Source organism: Rhinatrema bivittatum, chromosome 17 (genome assembly GCF_901001135.1).
Source record: "Rhinatrema bivittatum chromosome 17, aRhiBiv1.1, whole genome shotgun sequence".
In the NCBI taxonomy this organism is placed as follows: Eukaryota; Metazoa; Chordata; class Amphibia; order Gymnophiona; family Rhinatrematidae; genus Rhinatrema; species Rhinatrema bivittatum.
In genome coordinates this window covers 43,489,542-43,513,842 of record NC_042631.1, presented here as the reverse complement: position 1 = coordinate 43,513,842, position 24,301 = coordinate 43,489,542, and the positions used below count along the sequence as shown (strand labels likewise).

General features: G+C 43.2%; 1 protein-coding gene across 1 annotated transcript in view; it reads right to left on the bottom strand.

Moving 5' to 3' along the window:
* The window catches only part of LOC115079493 (kielin/chordin-like protein), a 189,244-nt gene that overhangs the window by 89,505 nt on the left and 75,438 nt on the right, over positions 1-24,301 (bottom strand). The window contains exons 24-27 of the mRNA XM_029583118.1: positions 23,744-23,784; positions 12,324-12,501; positions 9,140-9,244; positions 5,933-5,973 (exon numbers count right to left, since the gene is read on the bottom strand). Of these exons, the coding sequence (XP_029438978.1) occupies positions 5,933-5,973; positions 9,140-9,244; positions 12,324-12,501; positions 23,744-23,784 (365 nt within the window). The remainder of the gene's footprint in view (positions 1-5,932; positions 5,974-9,139; positions 9,245-12,323; positions 12,502-23,743; positions 23,785-24,301) is intronic.

The following is a 24,301-nucleotide window of genomic DNA, read 5'->3' as shown; positions in this document are numbered from 1 at the left end:
AAGATCATTCAGCCTCTCATAAATCTTTCAATACAGACCCCACACTATTCCAGTCACCCTTCTTTGGACTGTCTCCATCTTGTCTCTATGCTTTTTTAGATATGGGCTCCAGTACTGAATGCAGTACTCAAGGTGAGTACCTTTTTCTTACTTGGTTTTCAAAAAACTTAAACTGTAATACAAACTCAAAATACCCAAGTCTCTTGATTTCTTTTTCTCAAAAGTCTCAAAACTTCTCTTTACCCCAGCTGTAACAGGTCGCCTGTGCACAAATATCTTTGATCCAGCCCTTAGGGATACCGGAGGTATGCCCTTCCATCCGGAAATAGTCAATCCTTCAATAATCTTCTCAAAATCTCCTTCCTCCAAAACTCTTGAATGCTTGAGATCCTAGGCTCTCCAACCGCCTACCCACTCTTCAGCTCCTAAGCCACGATAGACTGAGAATGCTCATGGAGATATTTATATCTCTCAAAGTCTCTCACAAAAAAGTAGGGTTACAGCAATGGGAGGAATAAAAAATATCAAAAACCCCTCCTACTGCCCCTTGCTAGAAAATACATGGGATAAGATTAATGACTGGCATAGCCCTGCCACAATTAGTTTTTTCATTTTGTTTTTCATTTCTTTTGCATATAAATGTAACATACTATGGTGGCAATTTTCAAGAACCATTTACCCACGTTAAGTGCACTTAACGTGGGTAAAACCTATGGACAATTAAATGGCATATATTGTAGCAATTTTCAAAAGCTCTCTTACATGGGAAAAGTGCATTTGCATGTGTAAAACCTGGTTTTAATCGTGCAGATGTTTTTGAAAATCAGGCCCTAAATCTGCACAACCCTAGCATAAAGTCGGAGTATAATTTTTACCTACAATCTTTGCACCAAGTATGCACGTATTTTCACTTTGAAAATTATCCAAGGGAAAACTACTGACACACGGGCTGAGCTGTGTGAGTAGTTCTTCAAGAGAAAAAATATATTCATACTTTTGAAGAGTCAAAGGAGTGGGAAAGGTTCCAAGCCCCTGTTTGTGTGCATATGTACAGTATATAGTGAGTGTGTGTTAAATCTCACATCAGATATTGAGTTTTAGGGCTTCTGTTTCTGCCTTTGTTTTTTCCCTTCGGTCTTTTTTGGCCGAGCTATACCTCTTTGTGTTGTAATTGGTTCCCGAAGATGGACGGATGCTAATTCAATTCTTTTGAGTTTAACATCTTGGGATTCCATCTATTCTTCTCTATCTTGATAGCTCTTTTAAATATTTACAAGACAGACAAGAAAAAAAAAAGGAAGGAGGGGGATCTCGGCTCGTTACAATCTTCTGTGTTGTTAAATTTGCTTAAATATATTAGAGATTCAAAGACAGGAAAATCAGCTAGGATTACACCCCTCATCCAGCCCGTCCCTGGGAACGCCTCCTGTCCCGATGAGTAAAAGTACACGCATGGAGGGTCCTACACAGTTTCTTTTGAATGCATAAAGAGCAGGACATTTTCCAAAAGCCGATTTCTGAGGTAAAGCACTGTTTTACCCGTGGAAATGACTTTAAAAAGGTCCTCTTTCAGAGGTGATTTTGCTGGTGCGTGAACAGTATATGTAAGTATTTGCTATGCTGTGAAATTTTGTGGCTTAAAGCTTGAGCAAGAAAAAAGATTGTAGGTGCAGCTGATTATTTTGTGTGATTCTTTAAAAAGGAAACTAGGTTAATTTTTAGTATGAGCTTGGATTTAAAAAAACGAAGCCAGTTTCATTATCAGTGTCTTTTCAATCCCCCCCCCCCCAACTTCCGCCCACTCTAAGCACGTTTTTTGATTTGCAGATTGTTATCCCATTAGGGAGGATAACTTTCAAAACTGATTACGGGCGCTCATGTATGCACGTGTTGTTGCGCCGGAGGTGGACCCTTGGGCCGAGGTGGGGTTGATGCTACTCGTAGGAAGGATGCTATGGGTCCCCACTGTCAGTAAGTGGAGTGGGCTGATGGATGGAGGCTGGCTGGCGCTTCACCAATACCTTCCCTCGTTCCCCGCGGGTTGAGCCTTTGGGTACTGGGGCTGGCTGGGATTAGGTGGACCTCCGTATGTCATCATTGATGGAAAGGTCAGCCCAAAGGCAGCAACTGCAAAGCTGGGAAGTCTGTACTGGATGAGGTGGAGTCCCGGAGACCCGGGCGCCAATAGGACCAAAGTCAGACGGGGGTGCCCAAGCAAAAACAGGTCGAAGCCTGAATAGGACAACTCCAGGATGTAGACTGAAGAGGTCAGGGCCGGTGGCAATCAAAGAGCAATGGCAAGGCAAGGCTGAGGTCTGAGCGAGGAGAAGATCAGTAATGTAGTCAGGCAATGCAAAGGTCCGGGCTTGGAGAGGATCAGAAGCATAGTCAGGCAATGCAGAGTTCTGGGCTTGGAGAGTATCAGTAGCGTAATCAGGCAATGCAGAGGTCGTGTCCAAGTAGTCAATCCGAAGAAGGGCTAGGAATCAGGAGTGCAGGAACAAAGGAAAACAGGAACTGGAACTTGCAGGGATCAGGAACCAAGAACGCAGGAGAATCACCAGGAGGCAACTAAGTACACGACCAGCGTAGATCTGTTGCAAAGGTGATTATCTGAAACTGATCCCGGCCTTAAGTATTGGAGCTTCGGCGACATCATCATCCGCGGCCGCGGCCAAGTTCCCACTGTGGGCCCTTTGTAAGCGATAGTGATGCACGTGCACGCATGCCTAGGGAGGGGCATGGCGCTGAACGGCAGCGTCTCTCCATGGGCCATGCGGAGAGGCCCATCGTGGAGCACAGAGGCCTGTGGCAGAAGCTGGAGTACCTGGGGTGGCCCAAGGACGGAGCCAGCGGCCCACCGCTGCCAGAGACATGGAACTAGACGCTGGATTTGGTAAAGAGAGGTGAGGGGGCCGGACTGCGGGTTTGCCATAGCCGGCACATGCACCATGTGTATGGGCACATGCAAATGAATTACTGTACATAAGAACATAAGAAATTGCCATGCTAGGTCAGACCAAGGGTCCATCAAGCCCAGCATCCTGTTTCCAACAGAGGCCAAACCAGGCCATAAGAACCTGGCAATTACCCAAACACTAAGAAGATTCCATGCTACTGATGCGATTAATAGCTTTGGCTATTCCCTAAGTAAACTTGGTTAATAGCAGTATTGTATTTATAACCTGCATGCAAATGATATATCCAGGTTATAAAATGAGTACATATGATGCAAAAATGCTTGCGTATGTAAAAAAAAACCAAAAAAAAAACCACAAGCCGCACAAGTTTAGACTTATCTGGAAAAGTAGCAGCATTTATCTGGATAAGTTCTAATTTATGTGGCTAAGTAGCAGCACTTAGCAGGATAAGTCTGAAAAGTGCTATTTGTCTGCCTAAAAAGTAATTTTTGGACTTATCCAGGTATAAAAAATAGCCGGATAAGTCTAAAAAATAGCACTATTTATTCGGATAATTTCAAATGTGTCTAAGTAGCAGCACAGGTGCTACTGAGCCGGATAAGTTGAAATTTATCCAGATGATATAATCACATATTTATACTTCCAGTTTTAAAGGCATATGTGAATAGATTTTATTCATGTTATTTAGACAAATTTATCCCCGTAAGTCAGCTTTTATTCGCATATGTCAGGGGATTTTATGACATGCACGCTGCAATGAAATAACCAGTTTTACCAGTCTACCAGTTTGCACACTCCATTTGCAGCTTGTGAAGACCCTTCTGACTTTTCATCCTGAAGGACCCCCATTTCATCCAGACCCCCTACCCAGTTATTTTTTCACTTTTAAGGTGTTAATGATTACCTACACCAAATATTGAGCAGAGAAAATATATACAAGTGAAAGACTTGCGGAAGTCACTTTGGAAGGTTATAAAATAGCAACTGCCAGGCTATTTTATAGGGATGTGCATTCATTTTAGATGAAAAAGTCAATGGCAATGAAAACCGAAGTGAAAACGACACAAAAAAAAAATCAGTGCACATCCCTACTATTTTATAACATGCATATCATATTCGGACACGTATGTTATAAAATGGCTACGTCTCTGGATCATGGGCTGACGTACGTGTGCCAATGTACTCCCACACGCTGGCTTGAAAGTTACCATCATAACTAATAACATGGTCAGTAAGTAATTGCAGTACTGTCTTTATGTGGATAAGTGCAAGGTGATGCATATAGGGAAAAATAACCCATGCTATAATTACACAATGTTGGGTTCCATATTAGGTGCTACAACCCAAGAAAGAGATCTAGGTGTCATAGTGGATAACACATTGAAATCGTCGGCTCAGTGTGCTGCGGCAGTCAAAAAAGCAAACAGAATGTTGGGAATTATTAGAAAGGGAATGGTGAATAAAACGGAAAATGTCATAATGCCTCTGTATCGCTCCATGAATACTGTGTACAATTCTGGTCGCCGCATCTCAAAAAAGATATAGTTGCGATGGAGAAGGTACAGAGAAGGGCAACCAAAATGATAAATGGAATGGAACAGCTCCCCAATGAGGAAAGACTAAAGAGGTTAGGACTTTTCAGCTTGGAGAAGAGACGGCTGAGGGGGAATATGATAGAGGTGTTTAAAATCATGAGAGGTCTAGAACGGGTAGATGTGAATTGGTTATTTACTCTTTCGGATAATAGAAAGACTAGGGGGCACTCCATGAAGTTAGCATGGGGCACATTTAAAACTAATCGGAGAAAGTTCTTTTTCACTCAACACACAATTAAACTCTGGAATTTGTTGCCAGAGGATGTGGTTAGTTCAATTAGTATAGCTGTGTTTAAAAAAGGATTTGATAAGTTCTTGGAGGAGAAGTCCATTACCTGCTATTAATTAAATTGACTTAGAAAATAGCCACTGTTATTACTAGCAACGATAACATGAAATAGACTTAGTTTTTGGGTGCTTGCCAGGTTTTTATGGCCTGGATTGGCCACTGGTGGAAACAGGATGCTGGGCTTGATGGACCCTTGGTCTGACCCAGTATGGCATGTTCTTATGTTCTTATGATATACATACTTCAAGACCTTTATTTATTAGGGAGTTTTATATACTGTCATTCCATGTGAGAATCACTAGTTCACAAACAGTGTACAGGTTAAACACTCATAAATATATGATTTGTTACCAAGATAGGCAGACATACATACATACAGTTAATAAAGTAGGTGAACATTTATAAACAAAGGGTGCACATCAAAGGCAGACACACTGACAAGTAGATTTTAAAAGGTGTGCTCGTGCGTCCACGTGTGCGTGCTTCCCGGTGCACACACATGGACGTGCCGATTTTATAACATTTGCGTGCTGGCACGCGCATGTTATAAAATCCCATGGCTGTGCGCACATACATGCCGGATTTTATAATCTGTGCGTCAATGTGCAGGCAGCGCGCGGGGGGGGGGGGGGGGCCCAATTTTGTAAGATTACACACGGTGACGCAATCGGACCTCCCCGAGTCCCCTCCCAGTCCGCTCCAACTAAGGAGCGGACTGGGAGGGGACTTCCCTGCCCCCCTCCCCATACTTCCTTCCTCTTCCTCTCTCCTCTCCTGTCCTCCCCACCCCTAAACCCTATCGCTTCCCTTTTTTTTTTTTTGTTGTTTTATTGCTTACTGCTCCATTGTAGCAGAAGCAACTTGCACGAGTTGGCCGAATGCTGGCGTGCATTTCCCCGGCACAGCGTGCAGCGCGAGCAAGGCCAGGCCATGTGCGAAACCTCCCTTTTTTACGTGCATGACCATTTTAAAATCCGGCCCAAAATGAAAACTTAACCAGATTATAGGGGGTTTGAGAGTGGAGGAGTATTGTTCATGATTTATATATTTATATGCCGCCTATGCAAAGCCCTAGGCAGCATACAATAAAACATATATAAAATCAAAACCAGTCTTTGGTCACTTACCAAGTATTCTGTTCCATTTGACATGCATACGTAGTTTGGTACTGAGTGGGAGAAATACAAAATAAGTCATGAGTAGTGCAAGACTAACTTTTATTACCCAGTGTAGAAGAAAGCAGCAAACAAATGAAAGCAATAGAGACAGGTTCCATGTGTAGAAACCAGCCCACAGCTCTGTAATATTACCTGAATGCTTAGGGATGTATTTGTATGTAAACTGCTATGGGCTCTGTGGATTAGCTGGTAAGTTATAAAATAAATAAATACAAATTCTGGGCACAATTCAAAATGGTAAACCACCTTTTCTGACTCACAGTCAGAATTTGGAAGATGCAACCTGATAAATATTCCCCATGAAAATAATTCAGAAATGGAACTTTCATCTCGTAGAAGTAGAAGGTTTTAGAATGTTCCAGCATGCATGTATTCATCAGGAAATACCTATAATAACCTTAACTAAGCTTGCTACCTGCCCAGAGCTGTGGATGGAGTGGAATATACATTTTTAACAAAAATAAATGAAGATCCCATATCAATACTGAAACATGCCAGAGCCCATGGATTGCACCTGAAAGCATTGGTGTACCTGTGCGTCTAGTATTTGTAATCTATACATGACAGACTTTTGGAGGTAATTCTTTTAAGTTATCATCAGCATTTAATTTGTGCAGTTTCTAATGTTGCCTATGTACAGATTTTGTATTTATGAAAATACATCAACCCTCAGAGAAAATTAGTGGGATAAACAGCATGCAGTCTCACACAGAATATGACATGGTATACAGTGGCTCATATTTCATGGGTTACTCTCTGGGACTCCTCACGTCTATGTGCAGTAATTTCCCTAAAACTGACAGCTGACACTGTCCTCCCCTCACTGTTCTGTACCAGAGTCCCTCATCCACATTGTCTCAAAACCTGATTTCAAACTTCCCTTTGTGAGCAGCATCCATAGTCTCAACGCTTTGAGGTACCTGCCAGCGTTCTGGGCTTTTAATCCCTTTGCCTTGAGGATCTGTACTGTTTTACTACTGTTTTCCATTGGCTTGACTCTTTGGATGGTTCCAGTGCCATCTGAATGGTTTTTCATTTAGTGTCCATTCACACTGTGTGCTCCCAAGCTTTCAGGGGTACTTCTATGTACTGATGAGCTGAACACATTTTAAGGCTTGTCCATTCCTCAGTGAAAGCTCAGTAAATTACGAGCAGGACATGCATACAGGTACAGCTTGAGGTGTTTCTCTTATGTTCACAGAAGAAATGCTTAGTGTGGAGCGGGCTTTGAAAAGCTTCCCGGAGCAACTAACTGCAGGCGTCTTCATTTTGTTTTAAGTAGCTTGTTCACAGCTTGGACATGTGCAGCATTTTAGAGGCCTGCAGCTGTCAGCCACAGCCACCAAGCTCTGAAAACTGTTTTACAGAAACACCAGAGGAAATCATCTTGTTCTCACTTTTAAGAGGCCACTGGGTTGTTTTTTTTTTTTGTTTGTTTTTTTTTAAAGCTAACGCACTAAAATATGAGAATATTAGTTTATTTTTATAAATTGTTTTTTTAAGTCACATTGGGTAGGAGAAAAGGTTTTTAGTTATTAGACGTGTATGCTATTTTGCCTGTACCTTTTCTTGTTCCTTTTTGCTTCCTGCAGATTGATGTGATGCATAATAAATTAAACTCTATTTTATTGTAGGTTATTATCAGGGTTAGTTAAAAACTCTGTTGAAAGCCAAAGATCTGGCCTACCTTACTCTTCCCCTCCCCCTCACATACCCACCCCATGTCCTGTTTTCCTTTTATAGGCTGGTTTGTAACTCAGTAATCAAAATTCTTGAAGTTTCCCTAATTAAATAACCTGGTCTCTGGACTTAATTAAACCCCACCTATCAACTTGCCTGTAGCCCTTATCTTGCTCCTAGTTCACTGTTTAAAATGACATCCTAGTTGGGAATGTTGATCAGTCTGGCTTTCAGTTTGGAGTCTGCGTAGAGTATTACTCTTACTTTCTGTTCAGGTTATAGAATCACACGTTAGAGATGTGAATCGTGTGATTGATCGTCTTAACGATCGATTTCGGCTGGGAGGGGGAGGGAATCGGATCGTCACCGTTTGGGTTTTTTAAATATCGTGAAAATCGTGTAAATTGAAAACCGGCACACTAAAACATCCCTAAAACCCACCCCGACCCTTTAAAATAAATCCCCCACCCTCCCGAACCCCCCCAACATGCCTTAAATTACCTGGGGTCCAGTGGGGGGGGAGGGCGGGAAAACCGGCACACTAAAACAACCCTACAACCCACCCCGACCCTTTAAAACGACTTCCTGCATGCGATTCGTTTTTCCATACGGAAAAACGATTCGCGGCAGGAGATCACTCCTGGACCCCCGCTGAACCCCCAGGGACTTTTGGCCAGCTTGGGGGGGCCTCCTGACCCCCACAAGACTTGCCAAAAGTCCAGCGGGGGTCCGGAACGACCTCCTGCAGTCGAATCGTGTTGTCTACGGCCGGCGCAAAAGGTAGCGCCGGCGCCATTTCTACAAGCACCGGAGGTCCGAGAGTAAAAGATCACACCGGGACCCTTCCTCTGGACCCCAGGTAATTTAAGGCATTTTGGGGGGGTTCAGGAGGGTGGGGGATTTATTTTAAAGGGTCGGGGTGGGTTTTAGGGTTGTTTTAGTGTGCCGGTTTTCCCGCCCTTCCCCTCCCCCTTCCCCCGATTTACGATTTTTTGACGATAAATCGGGGGAATTGTTATTGTATCGCGGCTCTAACGATTTTTGATGATTTAAAATATATCGGACGATATTTTAAATCGTCAAAAAACGATTCACATCCCTATCACACGTTCCCACCATCCCACTGCCTTCTTAGATTTACTAGGAAGCCTCAGTTCTAGTAGTTTTACTCAGAATTACCCTTCCTCAGTTATTCCCACCTATAATCCACTCAGTTTGGTTTTTTTCCCAATCATGGCCTCCCTGTTAATTTAAATCTCCTTATTTGTTTTTGTTTTTTTTGTTTCTCTTGGCTAGATTTATGTCCCTATAGAGTGTTACACAAATCATGATTATTTCCCTATATGAACAGTTTGCAAATTGCCCCATGAGTAAATGGCGTCTTTGGATGAGCCCTGATAGGACTTCAGCAAAGCAATATGAAATCAGACTACTAAAGGCCACACTTAAAGCAGTGAAAGGAAACCAGATTCTCACCACAAATGAAAACAGGACAGCACGCTCCTTCAGGAATTGTTCCATTTGGCTGGAAGCCTTCAGGACAAATCAGTGATGTTTGATTGCAGGTTGATATATCGCATACTAAAAGGATAAGAAATAAATGCAGTGTTTACAAGTTACAGCATACTTATTATTTTTAAGAGGTCTTACATGCGCTGATATAGTCAGGTGACCAGGTCAGAGAATGGGGAAGCCTCAGTGATGAGTCACATTGACAAAGGACATAAAATAAGAAGGATGTAACCGCAAATAACAGCCACTGATGTTTTAATAAACCAGAGCTATTAACGTCTACGCACTGAAATATTAAGGGACCAGTATTCAAAGGCTCCTAAACTGGCCCTTTTGAAAAATTACTATTCTTAAATTTAGTCCCCTAATTTTGTTGGGATATTGACACACAGACATAAGGGAAAAAGCACAGGACTGCTTCTACAGCCAAGTCCTAAAGGAAATGAAGAAAGCTTGCAGGGGGGTAGCTTGCTGGGGTAGCAGTAGTTACTACCCTTAGCAGAAAGCGTGGAGATTAATACCTTAACCAATAAGCCTTGATGCATTAAATGCAACTGAAACATTGCTCCCCGCTTCAACAGCAGGAGGAAAAGGGAAACTGGATTCAGGCAACAACCAAGAGGGCCCCGACTTCTATGGTCTGGGGAACTGATACATAGGCATAAGGGAAAAAGCACAGGAAGCACTTCTACAGCAAAGTCCATAAGCAAAGCACGTCAAGCAACACTGAATTTTCAAGAAAGCTCATCACCCAGTAAAAAATGTTACTAGCTGAAATGTTTATGGGTTATCATAAGGTTTGGGGTTAACTGCACAGAGCGACAGTTATTACCCTTAAGGGAAATATGGGAGTAACCTGAACAGAATGGTAGTTACTAGTACTACCTTAAGCTTTCTGGGCAGACTGGATAGACCATTTGGTCAGGCCTGGTGTGACCGGGTGTGCAAGCTGTGCAATTGCATGGAGCGGCACACCTGGGGAGGCAGCGGGCCGGTAGGCGGTGGCAGCAGGAGAGAGCGCTGGCGCTGGAAGACGATATGTGTGCTCTCCTTCTTCGGCTGCAGGAACCTGTGGCCAAAGAAGTTCCCTGCAGCGGTGGGGCGGTGCGGTGCACTGTGGCACCGGAGGAGGGGGGCAGCCTAGCAATCTTCCGCACAGGCAGAAATTCTGGCACCAGCCCTGCATTTGGTCCTTTTCTGCCGTGACTACTATGTTACTATGAACCCGATAGCACTGACATTCACAAGATAGGTGTTGTTTTGCAATTTGATGTTGTCATTTCTCTCACCATCACTGGATTTCACAAGAACTGGAATAGTGTTGATGGTTCAAGCATTAGGAGATTTTGTATGCATTCAACTCAAAAAACTTAAAAAATATAAAAGTGAACTCTTTTCCAGCTTAGCCTAATGTGGGTTGATTTAACGTGGCGGTCCCACATATATTTAATTATGCCACTGTTGTAGATTTCTACATGGTTTAAATATATTACCGAGATTTTCATCTTATTTTCAGATTATCTTGGAGTTTGTCGTAAAAACATATTGGGCTTTTTCTTTGAGATTAAAAACAGTGACATCATAACTTAACCCTTTTTATGTGATGTGGAGTAAATTTTTGAGAATAACATTTGTTTTCTCTTTCTTTACTTATTTATTTATATATATCTCATATTTTATACAGCCAATCTAATAAGCTCAGATATACAAAAGTCATAGAACAGTAATAATAAATAATTGCATAGTAAAACAATATCAAAGATAAAAATCCAAATATAATTACAAATCAATCAGCCAGATACAATATAGAAAAGCAGGGAGGATAACTTTCTTAACTATTCCAGGTAGAGAGGACTTGTGGAGATTTATCCTAGCATTTTATAAAGTGTGTGGTGGGAGCCGCACAGTTTATGAAATACTGTATAGATCTGCTTTGAAAGTAAGCGCATACATCTCTCTGTACGCGCACAGATTCCCAATGTGAGGAAAGCACATACTTTCTCTACTTATTTTATATACCTATGTGCATATATTTTGTGTGCAAAATAAAAAATACGTATGTACTTTCAGAGCTTGATAATGAAAAATATCCAGCTAAGTGAATTAGCTAGATGAGACCTATCTGGCTAACTCACATGGGATATTCATCAGCATAGCTATGCTACTTATCCCTAATAATCCAGCTAAATGGTGCTGAATACCAACCTCTCAATGTTTATGAAATTGCTTGTACGTGAATACAGGCTACTTGCATGCATATATGCTCATTTTCCGCAAGTAACCCCTTTGAAAATGTACTCATATAGGCAGAGAATAATATCAGAGATATTCCCCCTGTAGGCAGAGAATGAGAGAACACCCTTGATCAAGGTGACCACATGCTCATTCCATAAGGGCCGGGCTGACCTGCTCTTCTCGATTGCATCTATGGACTTGAGGTCTTGTGGTTCTTACAGGAATTGGATGTTCATAGATGGACTGTGATAAAACCAGATCCTGCTCAGCCTGCCCCTTAAGATAAGAAGCGATCTGAGCAGGTCTGGTGCAAAGGTGTTAAATGCTCCAGGTAACCTTCAGATTTGCACCCGCTTCCCTCCCCCCCCCCCCCCCCCCGTCATGTCACCCCGCCCCCCTCCCCCCTACCAGCCTCACCCGATTTGACTCGAGTCGGTAGTCAGATCAGGTGAGGACGGACGGGTTGCTCATCGGTCACCAGCTCTCTTCTCTCTTGCTGCCATGGCTGCTGCCCCTGAAAGCCTGGCGCTAAAGTCCCCGCCTAGTTCATCTAGTGCTTCCACCGGCCCTGTATCTGAGTTATCTATGGCAAATTCGGCCATAGACTATGATGGCCAGAAAGTGTGGAAAACTCTGGACTATTCCAGGCCAAATTTGATTGTCAGTGAGTTCCACTCGGACACCATAATTTACAAAAGGATTTCCCTCAGTCTTTGTCTATTGTAGAAAGCTGTTAAATACTTGGATACTCTGTTTAGTCCCTCAGTTTCTCTCTTATGCCCATGAGGTATATCTTTTCCAGTCTTTAGTATTAAACAGACTATAATGATTACAGTACAAGAAATGCAGGAACAAACCATAGAGTACACGTATGTAACTGCCATGTTTGGGATTACTTTACAAGTCAGCTTACCGCACATGGTAATTGGGCAGCATGGAGTGTCTGGGTTTTCCACGGTTATGAGCACCTCTCCTTCCATCATGCACATATCATCAAATAAGAAAATGTCAACGACGAAGCTAAGTGTAATTTCCAGGGACTGATTTGTACAGGTGAAATTGAAGCAGAGGTCATTCCATGTCTCTCCAGGCTGGGGAAATTAATATGAGTCAGATGAAGCAATGGAGAAAGCTCTTGTACAAAGTGTGTGAACTTCCAGAATGGAAATGCTCTATCCACAAGTATTATATGAACTTATATTGTGACAATCTAGTGCTGTATTACTGAGAGCCTCCTTTGACTGATTGTAGGGTAACTAGTTTTAGGAGTCGAAGGTAGCAAAATTCAGAATATGTAGTTACAGGGACTTAAAATATCATCAGTAGCTGGAGTCTGATGTACATTGTGATCCCAGTTCCCAACAGGATCCTGTTATGTCTTGGATTTTCATAATCCAAAAACATCAGTGCAGCCACCTTTGGGGTGCCAGGACTGCATGAAAAGCTTCAAGAGGGAATGCCAGTCTGATGGCCTAGTGGCAGTGCTATGTGGGTCGGTGGGAGCTAGGAAACCCTATCACTGTGCAAGAGTGACACTATTTATTTATCTAACTTGTCTACTGCATCCCCGGAGTCAATGAGGTCAGCCAATGCAATGAACAATAACACAGCTAGTGTATAACATCTAAAACTGCACCAAAGTGAAAACCTTCAAAACAATAAAATAAAAATAATATAGAACCATCACAGCACATTCCCAGACCGAGCTCAGCATGCAACAATCATCTCAGGCTCAGGGTGCATATGTACCGAGTTGCAAAGGGTAATGCTGTCTATGTCCCCTGGCTAAATGGACTGCTGCAATGGCCAGGCTGGGAGGGTGAGGGAACCATAACAAGAAGTTCCACCAGAATGTGCCTTATTCCAGAATAGGTGCACATATGTGGATCCAAGAAAATACCCCATCAGGACTCTTTTGGACCCCTTGCCATGCAGTTAACATTTGCTGTGACTAGGACACTGAACAGAAAAGTTAGTGGGGGGGGAGAGGAGGAGAACAGACAGACACATATACACACTCAGGCATGGCAGTTTCATAAGCTTTCTTATCTTTCGAAAGTAGGCTAAAAATAGGGAAAAGTCCAAACTAAAAAGAATAATTTGAAAAAATATTCATAAAGGCAAAGAAAAAAAAAGGATAATGTTACTAGTCTCAAGAGAGATAACATGAAAAAACTTTCTCTGGGGCTAAAAAAAAAACTGGGAGTCCCCTCTTAAAAGGAGAATGTGAGAGGAGACATACAATATGGGTATAACCAATCCAGGCCCTGAGATTTATCATAATCATCCATAGTAACAGAAAAAATGACATGGGATCCTCTTCTGTTTCTATTCTTATTGATTACTTAGTTTAAGGGAATGCAATAGATGATCAGGACTCAGAGGCAGTAGAGTATGAAAGTGGACAAAGCCATGGGGGCCTGATGAGGTTCATCCCAGGATACTGAGGGAGCTCAGCGATGTGCTGGCGGGTCCGCTGTGTGACCTGATCAATAGATCCCTAGAAACGGGAGTGGTGCCGAATGATTGGAGGAGAGCAGTGGTGGTCCCGCTTCACAAGAGTGGGAACAGAGAAGAGGCTGGTAACTACAGACCGGTTAGCCTCACTTCGGTGGTGGGAAAAGTAATGGAGTCACTGTTGAAAGAGAGAATAGTGAACTATCTACAGTTGGGAGAATTGCTGGACCAGAGGCAGCATGGATTCACCAGGGGAAGATCCTGTCAGACAAATCTGATTGACTTTTTTGACTGGGTAACCAAGGAATTGGATCAAGGAAGAGCGCTCAATGTCATCTACTTGGATTTCAGCAAAGCTTTTGATACAGTCCTGCATAGGAGACTGGTGAATAAAATGAGAAGCTTAGGAGTGAGTGCCGAGGTGGTGGCCTGGATTGCAAACTGATTGATGGACAGAAGACAATGTGTGATGGTAAATGGAACTCTCTCTGAAGAGAGAGCAGTTTTTTTTTTAATTTAAATTTTTTATTCAGTTTTTTATTTTACAATCCACAACAATCTAAACTGTTATACAAAAACTGGTTGCACATGCATCTGATAAGGCTTATACAAAAACGTATCTGAAAACAGCACGACTATGTACGCATTGTACAAATAATCAGATAATAACATATGCATAAACTTGTGGATTTACCTTCCCCTGTTCCCCATTCCCATTCCTCCCACCCCCCTCCCCACCCATCATGGCAAAGTCACAAAACAGTAAGCCAAAATATGCAAACATTGGTATCAATGAGTACAGTACAATCACCTGTAAAAAGGAGCCAGCTTATATGAGACAGAGAGAGCCCCAGTGGAGTACGGATCAATCATAGATGCTTAATATGATTTACAAATGGTTGCCAGACTTTATGAAAGTTCGCCATTCTATTATGCTTAGTAGCAGTTAAGGAAGCCAATCTATAGTATGCATGTAAGCGTACTTTCACCTTAGCAACTGAAGGGACACGCACTAATTTCCAATGTGCTGCCACCAGGCTACGTGCAGCAATGCTATAATTACACAATGTTGGGTTCCATATTAGGTGCTACAACCCAAGAAAGAGATCTAGGTGTTATAGTGGATAACACATTGAAATCGTCGGTGCAGTGTGCTGCGGCAGACAAAAAAGCAAACAGAATGTTGGGAATTATTAGAAAAGGAATGGTGAATAAAACGGAAAATGTCATAATGCCTCTGTATCGCTCCATGGTGAGACCGCACCTTGAATACTGTGTACAATTCTGGTCGCCGCATCTCAAAAAAGATATAATTGCGATGGAGAAGGTACAGAGAAGGGCTACCAAAATGATAAGGGGAATGGAACAACTCCCCTATGAGGAAAGACTAAAGAGGTTAGGACTTTTCAGCTTGGAGAAGAGACGACTGAGGGGGGATATGATAGAGGTGTTTAAAATCATGAGAGGTCTAGAACGGGTAGATGTGAATCGGTTATTTACTCTTTCGGATCGTAGAAAGACTAGGGGGCACTCCATGAAGTTATCATGGGGCACATTTAAAACTAATCGGAGAAAGTTCTTTTTACTCAACGCACAATTAAACTCTGGAATTTGTTGCCAGAGAATGTGGTTCGTGCAGTTAGTATAGCTGTGTTTAAAAAAGGATTGGATAAGTTCTTGGAGGAGAAGTCCATTACCTGCTATTAAGTTCACTTAGAGAATAGCCACTGCCATTAGCAATGGTTACATGGAATAGACTTAGTTTTTGGGTACTTGCCAGGTTCTTATGGCCTGGATTGGCCACTGTTGGAAACAGGATGCTGGGCTTGATGGACCCTTGGTCTGACCCAGTATGGCATTTTCTTATGTTCTTATGTTCTTAATAAAGAGTTGTGCGCAAAACCTCGACTGGATCCCAGGAATGGAATCCGGAAATATGCCTAATAATGCCATGGCTGCTGGTGGTAGCACTTCTACCCCCAGTAATTTTCTTAGCCATGAAAATATGGCCACCCAGTATGATTCAATCTTGGGGCAGTCCCACCATATGTGTAAATAGGTACCTTTTCCACCACATTGATGCCAGCAACTGTCATCAATCTGGGGGTAAAATCTGTGAATCTGATCTGGTGTGAGGTATCACCTGTAGATCATCTTATAGCAATTCTCTTGCATAGCAGCAGATATAGAGCAGGTCCGCGCCATGCGCAATACTTCTCACCATGTAGCAGGGTCCAGGCTAATGTGTAAGTCATTTTCCCAGCTGCTCCTATATTTATAACAGTCCCCTCCCGGTGGGAAGAATAGCTGATACAATTTAGAAATGGAACCAGTAATGAAGTCACTAGTTAAGCAGAACGATTCGACCAGCGATCGACTGATGCGCAAATGGTTGTCTAAAAGCTGTGAACGTATGAAGTGAGCCACTTGGGCATAGGCCAGGAAGTCACAGTGAGAAAGATGATATTTGGTAAGTAGCTGATCTACAGGAATAAGTAAGCCCTGTGTTAATAAATGACCAATAGTGGTGATTCCCCTGTTCCGCCAATACTTAAAATGTGTGTTTTGATAACCACTGGGGAATTGTATGTTGTGGTATAATGAAGTCTGATAGAAATACTTATGATTACCCACCAATCGCTTCCTCGCTTGACCCCAGATACGCAGTGTGATAGCCAGAGACCAAGGTATAGTTTGCACCGGGCGCCATGTGTGCCGTGGTTGCCATGGCATAGCACCAATTGCCATCGAACCTATGATAGCTTGCTCAATCTGCACCCACTGTTTAGGGAACCGGGACCTGTTGATGTCCATTAAGGCCCGCAGTTGAGAAGCAGTGTAATACCACATAAAATTTGGAACCCCTAGGCCTCCCTGTGATTTATTTAGATAAAGTATATCCCTAGATATTCTAGGAGGTTGCCTTCTCCATATAAAATCAAATATCCTCTTTTTCCAGGTGCGCAAGATTGGAGTCGGGATATATACTGGGAGAGAAGCAAATAAATATAAGAACTTAGGTAGAACTGTCATTTTGACAATTGCCACTCTGCCCAGCCAGGAAAAAGAGCCACTGTTCCATCGGCTCATCTCGACCACAATTTTATCTAATAATGGTTGGAAGTTGAGGCGGTAGAGGTCCGACAGATTTGGGGAGATTCGGACCCCTAGATACTTAATAAAGCCTTTCCGGACTCTGACTGATGATCTCACCAAATACAGAAAGACGGTCTATCTCCCACTAAACTGATACGGACATACCAAACACTACACGTTCTTATTCTTGTTAAATTTCTATCGTCTTATTCTTCTTCTTTTCCCAGTTAGAACCATCCTTGTTTTATTGTAACTGATTTTTTCTGCGCACTGTTATAACTTGTTATAATTTGTAAATATATAAAATGTATACTCATGTTATATTTATACACGTTTATAATGTATTGATCACCCCTGTTTTATGTAAACCGACATGATACGAATCTCCGTGAATGCCGGTATAGAAAAACTCAAATAAATAAAATAAAATAAAATAAATAAATATGAGCCTTGGCCCATTTAAAAGGAAATTTTTCTCTAATAGATTGTACAGTGGCTAAGTCCAAATTCACGTTAAGTATTTCAGACTTCTCGAAGTTTATCCTGAGGCCCGATACAGCGCTAAACCTAGTTAATTCCCGCATTATTGCCTGCAAAGACACCAGTGGGTCAGTTAGGGTCAATAATACATCGTCTGCGAACAGAGATAATTTATAATGGGAATCCCCAAGCTGCACCCAACTTATATCCTCAGATCTCCTGATAGCAGTGGTAAGGGACTCAAGATAGAGAGCAAAGAGGAGAGGGGAGAGAGGGCAGCCCTGCCTAGTGCCCCGTCCAATATCAAAGGCCTTACTGTAGCCATTATTCACTTTGACACGGGTCATATAGCTTTTGTATCCATTGTAAGAAAAACGGTCCAAATGCCATCTTTTGCAGGGAGCTGAATAAAAACGGCCAGTGTACCAGATCAAACGCCTTCTCAGCGTCAAGAGAAAGCAGTACTGCCGGTACTTTTTCCTTATGAACCCACCACATAAGGTCTAATACTTTGCGAATATTGTCCGCCGCCATGCAGTGTGGCACAAACCCAACTTGATCAGTGTGGACCAAATGCGGAAGATATTTGTTAAGTCGTACCGCCAGTATGCAGGCAAGTATTTTGAGATCCAGATTTATTAAAGATATTGGCCTATAAGAGGTGCATTGTGTGGGATCCCTGCCTGGCTTGGCCAACACTGTTATTCCAGCTACATTTGCCTGTGGGGTAAGGCTATCCGCCTCCCGAAGGCCATTAAAAAATTGAGCAAGAGGTTCAGCAATCGTGCGGGCACATTTCTTATAGTATGCACCTGAGAGGCCATCAAGGCCCGGTGCCTTGCTTGATTTAAGGGATTTAATGACAAGCAGCACTTCTTTCACCGTGATGGGAGTATTCAAACAGTGTTGCTGCTCATCAGTAATACAGGGTAAATTGATATCCTGTAAATAATTGTTAATATCAGGCTGTTGGATGTTCTTATCTGCGCTATAGAGGGTTCCATAAAATTCAGAGAATACCTTTAGGATCTCCTGAGAAGCCGTCACCATATCACCCCAGTATTCTTAATTTTGGGTATAATATTTTGAGAGATCCGGGCTTTAAGCCTTCGAGCGAGCAGATGACCCGCTTTATCGCCTCCCTCGTAATAGGCTTGTTTAGTAATTTCCATTTGGTGTATGTATTGTGCATTATCTAGTTTATATAATTCAGATTGTAATGCTAAAAGTTTCTGATAACAACGAGGGGATTTCTTACTCATATGTTCTTGGGACACAGCCTGCAATTTTCGATACATTTCCTCCCTTTTTTCTAAGTTAATTTTCCTACAAGCTGAGGCTCTGGATAGTAAAAGTCCTCTAGCCACTGCTTTAGAGCATTCCTAAAGAATACTAGGTGTGATGTTAGAAGTATCATTCAACACAAAATACTCTTGCATTTGACTCTCAGACTTCTTAGTGAAGGCCTCGTCCTGGAGCAAAGATTCATTAAGCCTCCAGAATCGGTCTCCCATGCCCACCTCTATGCTGATAGGCGCGTGGTCAGACCACGTTATGATATCAATGTCCGTACTCAGGATTTTATTTCCAATTGTCTTGTCTATCAGGAAATAATCTATACGAGAATAACTCGCATGAGGAGGAGAATAATGGGGCGGATTTTCAGAGCCCTGCTCGCGTAAATCCGCCCAAAACCGGGCGGATTTATGCGAGCAGGGCCCTGCGCGCCGGTAAGCCTATTTTACATAGGCCTACCGGCGCGCGCAGAGCCCCGGGACTCGCGTAAGTCCCGGGGTTTTCGGAGGGGGTGTGTAGGGGGCGGGCCCAAACCGCGCGGCGTTTTCGGGGCGTGTCGGGAGCGTTCCGGGGGCGGGCCCGGGGCGTGGCTACGGCCCGGGGCGGCCCGGGGGCATGGCCGTGCCCTCCGGACCCGCCCCCACGTCACGTCCCGGCGCGCAGGAGGCCCGCTGACGCGCGGGGATTTACGCCTCCCTCTGGGAGGCGTAAATCCCCCGACAAAGGTAAGGGGGGGGGTTTAGACAGGGCCGGGCGGGTGGGTTAGGTAGGGGAAGGGAGGGGAAGGTGAGGGGAGGGCAAAGGAAAGTTCCCTCCGAGGCCGCTCCGATTTTGGAGCAGCCTTGGAGGGAACGGGGGTAGGCTGCGCGGCTCGGCGCACGCCGGCTATACAAAATCCATAGCCTTGCACGCACCGATCCAGGTTTTTAGCAGATACGCACGGCTCCGCGCGTATCTACTAAAATCCAGCGTACTTTTGTTTGCGCCTGGAGCGCAAACAAAAGTAGGCCTATTCGCGGAGTATGAAAATCCGCCCCAATATGTATAAGAGCGGGATCTGGGGAACTGGTTCCTCCAAATATCAATTAAGCTCCAATCAGCCATTATATTATGCAAGGCTTTCCTAGATTTTCCACAAATATGTGATCGTGGACTGGAATTATCCAAATCTTGTTTCAAGGTGATGTTAAAATCACCACTAATAATTAATATACCAGTTGCATGTGTCATTAACAGGTTTTTAATTCTAGTCAGGAATGTCACATAGTCACGATTAGGGGCATAAAGGGAGAGCAGCGTATAAACCTGAGTGCCCAGCCGGATCTTCAAAAGTAAGAATCGCCCTTCTGGATCTGCCACATGATCAATGTATTCAAAGACTAGTTGTGCGGACACTAGAATCCCAGTGCCTGTATATTTATGATTTTTATCCGCTGAAGCCAAGTATTTATGTGGGTATTCCTTAAAGTGAAGTAGGTGATCATGTCTACACTTTAGGTGGGTTTCCTGTACATACACTATGTCCGCCTTCTGGCGCATGATTTCTGTTCTAAGGAGAAAACACTTCCTATAAGTATTTAAACATTTTATGTTGAGAGAAAGTATCTTAACCATTTTTACTGAGCCAGTTAGTGGGCGTGCAAGGTATAGACCACTGAGACACTCCTACATTGAGATGAGACAGGTTGAAAGATAACCATACCATTAGGGAGATAGGTATATTCGGAGGCTTAATCTTATACATTACACCAATTGACCATAATATAAGTGACCTTGTCATGACCTCTAGTTGGTCCTGGGGAGATTCGCACGCAATGTCCCGCAAATCTTGGTCCCGTGGGTATAAGGAACAGTGCAATAGGCCTAAGATCATCTCCCTCAGCCCTCTTTGGACGAAGAAACTTATAAACGTGTAATATGAGACTATATGCATACCAGCTAGCAAACAGTCTCCGAGAAACTTGTGTATGTATTAATGAAAAATATCAAACAGCAGTGTCAAGAAAATATTAAACTGTGACACCAGGAAATGGTAGAAATATCCCACTAGAGAGTACATTGTGCATTAAGTATTCGGCAGCCCACAACAACCTCGTGTGTGTCAGGTAATCTGGTACTCAGCCCTTGTCTGCGAGGATGCCGCCGGAGTGACTGGGTTGCCTGCAAAGATGGCCTCTCCAGGTTCCAGGCCGCCGCCATCTTGGAATGGAGTCTGAGTTTCTGTGTGTGGCTGCAGGAGCTGGCACTGCGATCTCCAGGTTTAGGCCCGCCTCCGTAAAAGAGTGAGCTGCATCCTCAACAGACTTTATTTTATAAGTGATGCCCTGTCTCTGAAACAACAGCGCGAAAGGAAAGGCCCAACGATATTTTATGCCTTCAGCGCGCAGAGCCGCGGTCACTTCCCATAGTAAATACCAATTTTGGAGGGTGGAGGGCGCCAGATCGTTGTATATTGATAGGTCTAAGTCATTCCATTTCCAACGTGGATTAGCTCTGGCCAAGTTTATAACCTCCTCCTTCTGCCAGAAATTTAGGAACTTGATGATTATATCCCGAGGTTTGTTGTCTCATCGGGGCCCTAACACACGATGTGCCCGCTCTAGCTCTATTGGAGAGTGGGTGGTCATTTCGTCCGAGGGGGGCCCATGAGCCATTATGAGAGCAGAGCAAATGGCAGCCGCTGTTTTCATGCAATCAATATACTGATCCGATTCGGGCACGCCTCGAATGCAGATATTGGAGCACCTGGACTGGTTCTCTAGATCTTCCAATTTTTCGGCCATGATTTCAACATCTGAGGACAGCTGAGTTGTGGTTTGATGAAGGGTGTCAATATGGGCGCTTTGATTATCTGCTCTGAGGTCCAGTTCATCCACGCGATGCCCCATATTGTTCAAATCCTCTTTCATTTCCTCCATCCGTGTCATTATTTCGGTTTTATAACTCTGCAAGTCGGTTCGGAGCTCTATAAACCAACTTCGGATTTCTGATCGGGTGGGTATTTCAGGATGCAGCGTGCTGACATTTGGTTCGCAAAAGAGATCTTGAGGGAAATCCGGCTCTTCTGGCGCGGGCTGCCCGCTTCACATGATTGGGGCCTGCAGCTCCGTATCGGGTAAAATGTCTTCAGCGAGTTTGCTAAAGGAAAATTGCTTAAGGTCGGTAGTTTTCCGTTTTGCAGTCATCTTGGCTATATTAAGTTGCAGCACCTGCACTGTGCGAGCAAAAAATCCTCGGCTGGGAGCGATAAAACAGCCTTTGATAGAAGGGCTTAGAGGGAGCAGATGGTTTAAGTGGCCATTTCGCAGCGCTGCTCGATAGCGCCCCCGAGAGAGTAGTTTTAAGTAGTGTACCGCAAGGATTGGTGTTGGGACCGGTCCTGTTCAATATCTTTGTGAGCGACATTGCGGACGGGATAGAAGGTAAGGTTTGTCTTTTTGTGGATGACACTAAGATCTGCAACAGAGTGGACACGCCAGAAGGAGTGGAGAGAATGAGATGGGATTTAAGGAAGCTGGAAGAGAGGTCAAAGATATGGCAGCTGAGATTCAATGCCAAGAAGTGCAGAGTCATGCATATGGGGAGTGCAAATCTGAATGAACTGTATTTGATGGGGGGAGAAAGGCTGATTTGCACGGAGCAGGAGAGAGACCTTGGGGTGATGGTGTCTAATGATCTGAAGTCGGCGAAACAATTTGACAAGGCAATAACTAAAAGCCAGAAGAATGCTGGGCTGCATAGAGAGAGAAATATCGAGTAAGACAAGGGAAGTGATTATCCCCTTGTACAGGTCTTTGGTGAGGCCTCACCTGGAGTACTGTGTTCAGTTCTGGAGACCGTATCTCTGAAGGGACAGAGACAGGATGGAGGCGGTCCAGAGAAGGGCGACCAAAAAGGTGGAAGGTCTTCATCGAATGACTTATGAGGGGAGATTGAAGAATCTAAATATGTACACCCTGGAGGAAAGGAGGAGCAGAGGTGATATGATACAGACTTTCAGATACTTGAAAGGTTTTAATGATCCAAAGACGACAAACCTTTTCAGTAGGAAAAAAATCAACAGAAGTAGAGGTCACGATTTGAAGCTCCAGGGAGGAAGACTCAGAACCAATGTCAGGAAGTATTTCTTCACAGAGAGGGTGGTGGATGCCTGGAATGCCCTTCCGGAGGAAGTGGTGAAGACCAGAACTGTGAAGGACTTTAAAGGGGCGTGGGATAAACACTGTGGATCCATAAAGTCTAGAGGACGTGAATGAAGAGTGGGTGGCTCGCGGGAATGATGGCTACTGCCTGGAGATAATACCCTTATTCAATAAACATACAGATAGTTAATGTGACTCCAACATTGCTCTAAGTTTCAACAGCAAGAGGAAATGTAGAAAAAAGGATTTGCATTCACAAAAAAGTGGGGAGTAGCTTGCTAGTTATGGCGGTTACTACCCCAAACCAAATAAGCCTGATACTTCACTTTCAATGCATATTCAGCATAGCTCTCTGCTTCAACGGCAGGGGAGAATGAAGAAACATGGATCTATATTCAGGCAACAACCAACAAGAACTGAATTACATAGTCTGGGTAAACAAATATGCATGGGTGTAGCTTGCTTATTGCGGCGGTTACTACCCCTAACTAATTAAGCTAGATATTTCACTTAGATGCCAACACTGCTCTCCACATTAATGGTGGGGGTGGAAGGGAAATAGAACCAAAAGGTTACTAAGAGCCAAGAGTAATAGATAAGTATGAGGAAAAAAAGAAAAAAAGGTGCGAAGCTTGCTGGGCAGACTGGATGAGCCGTTTGGTCTTCTTCTGCCGTCATTTCTATGTTTCTATTAAATGCAATGAAGCATCCATATTTAAATTTTTCTAGGCATAAACATGAGATCTTTTCATATCTAAACAATAATGATCATATCACACGTTTAGCAGCATGTGGCAAAGAAATAAGAGGTATTTATAAAAAAACAAGCTAATGTCTGTTATGAATAAGTTCATGTTCTTACCTGGTAGGTTTCATTCAGGAAAGTGCATTCATCTATTATTTCTGTGTCCAAGAAATCAGAAAATAACCATTAGTTTAACATTATAAAAGGTTGGAAACAGATTGTCAGGTAAATAAATACAGTGTATTATGAAATGCTTAGGGCAAACCCTGTTATTGAACTATCCAAGAGTGAGCTATACATGTGACCATATCCTTCGATATGGATATAGCTTTTTCCATGCTAGTCAGGTTACTAGTGCAAAGATTCCTTATTATTCAGCCTGTCACTATGCCCTTTATAAATGAAAAAACAGCTTCATTCATGTGGACCAATTTTAATACTAGTTGTTAACTTGCTGGTTTTGTATGCTTCCAATAGGTTGATTTTTCCTATAGCATTTTCATTCTTTGAACTACTGGCAGTTTATTCTAAAATGCTTATTTTCATATAAGGCATTTCAGAATGGTATTACAATCTCTCATATTCTCCAACCTTGATGACTATAATTCCCTATTTCTGGGACTTCCGGCTAGTCACTTAAAACCACTGCAAAATGCTGCTGCCAGACTATTGACT